Genomic DNA, 6,000 nt, shown 5'->3' on the forward strand with positions numbered 1-6,000 from the left:
AACTTAGCGTAACCGTGTAATTACTTTGTCCGGTCGGTTTCAAAATGAAAATCCAAGCAAATAAACAACGCTTTGCATAGATAACTTGGAATAAAAGAAATAGTTGTTTTTTTTTCTTGGATATAAAAGGAAATCATAAATAGCAAGAGCTGCAAGAGAAGGCAAAGACCCTTAACCCATAAGTTTGATCCCCCACGACTTGTAGAACAGCTGCTTCGAGATATTTCTTTCGAGGATCATCACGTCATACGCTCATACGTGCAAACAAATCCATGGATGCGAAGATCGGGAAGTTCTTCGAGTCGGTGGGCACCTTCTTCACCGGCGGTGATTCTATTCCCTGGTGCGAATCCGACATTGTTGTTGTAAGTACTATTTTACTAATTCTTTTTTGTTCGAAGTTCGTTTCAGTTTATAGTTTATGATCTACAAAATAAGTGCTTTGAGTACTTCAATTTCGAACTTATTTTCGCAGTCGCGTATGTTGATGATTAAGCGTTTTCTAGCGGTGTGCTTTCTCGTTCGTTGCTATTATATAGCGTGAATTTGATTTGTTCTCGTTCTAGGTAGTAATTTGAGTTACTTTCTTCTTAATTCTTTGGAAATTGTGAGAAATTGAACGATGGTGTCGAATTATGTGGTTCTAGGTTCTAGGTTCAGGAAGACATCGAGCGATGATGTGGAATTATGTCGTTCATTGCTATTATGTAGCGTGATTTGGATTTATTCTCGTTCTAGGTAGTATTTTGAGTTGTTTTCCTCTTTGGATATTGTGAGAAATGGAACGATGCTGTCGAATTATGTGGTTCTAGGTTCTAGGTTTAGGGTGAAATCGAAGTAAAATCTGGTTTTCTACCTTTTGATCTTGGAAACTCGTTAGCTACTAAGTCTAAAGGATCTATTTGCTTTTCCTTAATGTAAGAATATCTGGGATAAAGAATTTGAAGTCTTAACCCCATGGGGTAGTTTTACATGATGATTAAGTCATTAAATGAGATGCTAGCTAGTAACTAGCGGTGTTGAGTTGTATGCTATGAAATACCTATATTTGATCATTGTTTTGTGTGGGATTGTAATTGGTAGAAGTTTTTCATGTTATCAGTTCATTCGAAGCTTGAAGACATAAATAGATAGATAAATTTTTTGAGCTTTAGGTATGATAGGTATTATCTGAATTTTCCAATTTAGGGCTGTGAGCGTGAGGTTGCTGAAGCTGAGAAAGGCTCTTCAAATGAACTCAAAAGTGAGTGCCTTTTGCGTTTGTCATGGGCTCTTGTTCACTCAAAGCGACCTGAAGATGTACAACGTGGGATAGCTATGCTTGAAGGTGAAAATATAAATTTTAAAATATTGCATTTTTAGTCAACCTTTTTCATTTCCCCCAAAAAAAAGTCCAGTTCTCTTGATTTTACTTTTCAAATGATTTCTTATGAAGATATTGTAATCTGCAAAATCTTTTGTGTGTGTGTGTGTGTTAGGTTCATTAGCAAGCAGCACAAGTAGCCCCTTGGAAATGAGAGAAAAAATGTATCTTCTTGCTGTTGGGTATTATAGAAGTGGGGACTACTCAAGGAGCAGACACCTTGTTGATCGCTGCTTGGAGGTATAAATATTAAATAATTTTATATTTTAATTTCAAAAAGTCCATTGCTATTTTTACTGCAAAATGTGGATATTGCAGATTGCACCGGAATGGAGGCAGGCAATATCTCTCAAGAAATCAATCGAAGATCGTATCAAGAAAGGTAATATCATTTCTATTAGGTGAAATGCAAGAAATAGCAACCTACTTTTATTTTCATTTCTTTCTATTACAACATTTTATTATTTTCCAAATAAATGAAAGTGAAATTGTTTTTTTTTTTTTTTTTGAATTTGTTTTGATTATGGTGGGGATGCAGATGGAGTGATTGGCATAGGCATTGCTGCGACGGCTGTTGGTCTTTTGGCTGGTGGAGTTGCGGCGGCCCTGTCACGCAAGAAATGACAATGTACTTCCATATATGTAATATCATTCTCATAATCACATAATGTTCATAACAAGAGTAATGTTTTCTTTGAAGAATCAAACATATAAATCTTTTTGCTTTTATGTTAACGCCTAAACTCCAACAACTTTCACTAAAACCGTTTCTTTGCAAGTTTTGCACATATAGTTAGTCCTGTTTTGTACTGCGTTTGACGTGCATTGGACCAGACAAAAATTGTAAATTTATGTCTCATCTGAAAAGTGAATGTCCTTCTCAACCTTGTAAAATAGTTGTAAAAAGCTTGTCTAGTTTCGTTTAATCATGTTATGAGAACTTTGATAAGCACACATACATGATTGTCTATCTGTGGGTACAATCTTTGTTTTTTAGAGTTGTTTGCTATTGTTTTTGTGTATGCATTGGATTGAGATCAAGATTGATGTATATGAGATGGAAGTTGCAAGTTTTGGTCCAATTAGGAGTGTGTATCGGTTCACATCCACTTTTTTTTTTTTTTTTTTTTTTTTTTATAGAACTAATGTGATCGAATAATCCATTGAATGTTCGATATTGCGAGCAAATCAAATCAAATTAATTATTATTAACCGAATCGAAATGATCTAATTGGACATTGGATTGGATTGGTTATATGGATTGAATATTCAAAGTATCCAATCTTTATCAAATTTTCATCCAATCTCCAATTGACCAAAATTACCATAAATAATGTAAGAGTATACCCTTCAAAGAATCATGGTTCAAAGATACGACAACTAATCCAATTCAATTATAATTGGATGTTCGGTGTCCATGGGTCCATTTTACTTGAATTGGTCAATTTGAACTAGATTAGTTAATTTCTGCATATCCTCAATCCCATCCAAAAAGACGGAGGAAGAACCCACTCTTGATCTCTCGTCTACGAAAGACATGAATTTTGTCATGGTTCCCAAGAAATGGTCTTTATGATAAGTAACAAATGCATCCTTCTAGTTGCCTTCTTTAAAAAATAGTAATGTGGGTAGCACATTCTATACCTTATTTTTTTGATGGAAAGTGGAGGCTCTATTTCCTAACGTTTGTCCCCTTCTATTGAGCCGCCTTAAGGAAGAATTGTGTTAAATTTGATTTATATGAGTTGGGGTGTGTTTACAATCAAGTAAAGATTGTTAATACCGATAGTGTTTATAAAAAGTTAAAACTGTTGATGCATATTGGTATCAAGATCCAAAGAAAAAAAAGATATATGCATCAACATAATACAAAACCGAAGAAAAAAATTTGATTCTTACATAGGAAATAAGAGAAAACTAATGTAAAACCAAATGTTGACACATATCTTAGAAAATGTACTGTAAAATAAATAAAATAGGAAAACTAATGTCTCAAAGGTAAAAAAAAAAAAAAATAATAGTATCCCTCAACTAGTAACAACATAAACAGGAAAATGACTTATATGAGTAATAAAGTTTTAAAAACGTTCAAAAAAGACCAAAGTATTGTTTGTTTAAAAAAATACCATCTAACTATATATTTGTATAAAAAAACACCAACCAAGTTTACCATTTTGTCAAATTGACTGATTTTAACAGTTGACGGACCTGTTCCTGCTTTGGGCTAATCACACATACATCTTTCTTATGACCAAATTGCCCCTGTATACAGTTATTTTTTTGTTAGAATTGACTGATTTTAACAGTCAATTAAGGTGTTGTTCAGAAACTGTTAGTATCCAAGACCATTTACATACAAAGACGAATCTGCCCTTGGTTGTGACCAAACTGCCCCTGTATACATATCTTTTATTACTAAAAACACCCCCCGTCCTAGAAAAATATGACACTTGTATACAAAAGCTAATACCAATTTCTCACTACAAATCAACTAATAGGAAAAGAAGTGGGGCAACTCTCTAAAATGTCCAAAATTTGAATTGCAGTGTCACAAATTGACAATTTTTTAAAACTATAAGGAAATAATGATTTGTTTTGTAAAATATACAAAATCCGTTTGTTGTTGTGTGCAACTGATCCACAAACATTTACATAATTCTCGTTAGTGTACTTTGCAAACTGGTGCTGAAGTAATTTGGGCAACAAAAGTACATACAAACTATATTAATATTCTCTAAATAATCATATATAATGAAATAATGGTTTTGGCTGTTTTAAATATCAATTTCCGGCTTCAAAAAGAATTCAACCTCTTCAAAATCCCAAGCACGAGGAGAGCATGGGGTAGATTCCAAATGCAATGGAGATTCCGATGGAGGTCCCAACTCCAACCAATCACAGAATTCTGACATTTCCAACTCCACAGGGGTATAATGGTCAATCTGCATCACCAGAAAGGAATATAAAAAAAAAAAATCCAGTCAGATATTTACATTAAACCTTTGCATAAATGTTTTCCAAGAGAAGATATTGAGAACCTTTAAAGGATCGGGCAACTGAGCTTCTAATGGCAAATTCCCTGAAAAAAAAAATGAGAATGTGATGCTTTTTTTACATGATATATTATACATTGAATGCAAGAAATATCAATTCAATGGATATAAGGGTAGAAGAAATTTACCATAATGTCCTGGAAGAACAATGTCCCAAAACATTGATTCAGTGATTGTTTGTTGTGCCTGAATACACTTATTGTGGTCATGCAAAAACCTTTCTTCTGCAATATTAAACTCTTCCTTTTCCTTTTCCTTTTGTGAATTCTTTTTCTTAGTTGATGCTTCTTGATGTTGATGGATTTTGGGTTTATTTGTGATGTCATTAAGTGCTTTACGACTTCCTTTCCCTAAACCCAACTTTGATTTCTTTTTTTCTTCAGAAATCATCATCGTCTCTGAAACAAAATCAACTTTAATCAATATTAAAGAAAATAATGAGAAGAGAAAGAGTATATATACTCTTTGGGATGATGTTTGAATTCTCATTCTGAATGATCAATCGCTGTTGAATGAGTTGATTTGACATTTTTTGTTCTCTCTTTCTTTGTGCAAGTTTAAATAATGATCCTGCAGCACAAGCCACAAAGTTCTTTCTGAGAAATATGAATAATTTACACATCATTGATATATTAAATTAGTACCCATTGATGAAATAACATGTCATGGTTTTAAGAATCAGACACAATTAGGCATTAGCAAAAGATGAAAATAACTATAGAATTGAAGATGTTTCAACATGTTCATGTCAGAATCTTTTTTTTGTGTGATTTGTATAGATGAATCGCCAAATTGATTTTGTTGAATCACGTCGTCCTCAAGACACCACGATCTAGGTAGATTTTTAGAATTTTTTTTTCTTTTTGGAATGAAGAGCTTTGTTCGTTTAAGGTGTCAATGATATTATAACATGTTCACTTCAGATGCTCATCCATTTTAGTCGCAAAACTTAACTTTTGGCGATTCGTTTCTAACACCAGAATCCTCGTTCTAACTACTGACAAAAAATCTAAAATAGGAGGAAACAACGAAACCCTTAAAAGCAAATTCGAAACGAACAAAACGAAATTATCAAGTAGAAACTAGAAGAAAAGAGGATACCTTGGAACGATTTGATCGACTAAAGAGAAATGGTGATCTTTCGAATGTATTTCAAAGTTGCTTCAGGGCGGGAGAAACGCTGAAATTTTGAAAGTGATGAAATTCAAGCCCTAACATCTTTAAAGGGTGTTTGGAATTGCTTAATCATTTTTTTGATAAAAATATCAAATATTTATTAGCATATTTGATGATAAAAAAAACTTAAAAATTGTTTTGATTAGCGTATGTGGTGTCAAAAGCTATATATTAATAAACTCTTTTTAAAAAATATTTGGATTTGCTTATAGTCATTTTTATAGTTATTTTAGAGGGATTTTAGACATAAAAATCCATAATTTTGTTGGTTTTATCATGTTGTGATTTTTTGTTCGTTAATGTTGAAGGTTTGTTTATTTTATTTTATTGTTATATTGTTTAACTAGTAATAACAAAACCGATAAAATTTGACAATTTTAAAGACTTTCATTTCAAATTTGGAAAACA

General features: G+C 32.6%; 2 protein-coding genes across 2 annotated transcripts; one reads left to right on the forward strand and one right to left on the reverse strand.

Annotated features, from left to right (window-relative positions):
* The first annotated feature begins 130 nt into the window (after positions 1–130).
* Positions 131–2,141, forward strand: LOC145053289 (mitochondrial fission 1 protein A-like). Its single transcript, XM_079001304.1, has 5 exons — positions 131–365; positions 1,189–1,327; positions 1,479–1,603; positions 1,682–1,745; positions 1,902–2,141. The coding sequence occupies exons 1-5, from the start codon at positions 273–275 to the stop codon at positions 1,985–1,987; spliced, it is 507 nt and encodes a 168-aa protein (XP_078857430.1). The 5' UTR covers positions 131–272; the 3' UTR covers positions 1,988–2,141.
* Positions 2,142–4,010: 1,869 nt separating this feature from the next.
* Positions 4,011–5,646, reverse strand: LOC145051330 (protein PATRONUS 1-like). Its single transcript, XM_078999372.1, has 5 exons — positions 5,518–5,646; positions 4,879–4,986; positions 4,545–4,814; positions 4,402–4,442; positions 4,011–4,305 (listed from the first exon to the last, which is right to left on the reverse strand). The coding sequence occupies exons 2-5, from the start codon at positions 4,943–4,945 to the stop codon at positions 4,138–4,140; spliced, it is 546 nt and encodes a 181-aa protein (XP_078855498.1). The 5' UTR covers positions 4,946–4,986; positions 5,518–5,646; the 3' UTR covers positions 4,011–4,137.
* Positions 5,647–6,000: the final 354 nt, after the last annotated feature.

The sequence above is a fragment of the Lactuca serriola genome, chromosome 5 (assembly GCF_051521515.1).
Source record: "Lactuca serriola cultivar US96UC23 chromosome 5, Lser_US96UC23_V15, whole genome shotgun sequence".
NCBI lineage: Eukaryota > Viridiplantae > Streptophyta > Magnoliopsida > Asterales > Asteraceae > Lactuca > Lactuca serriola.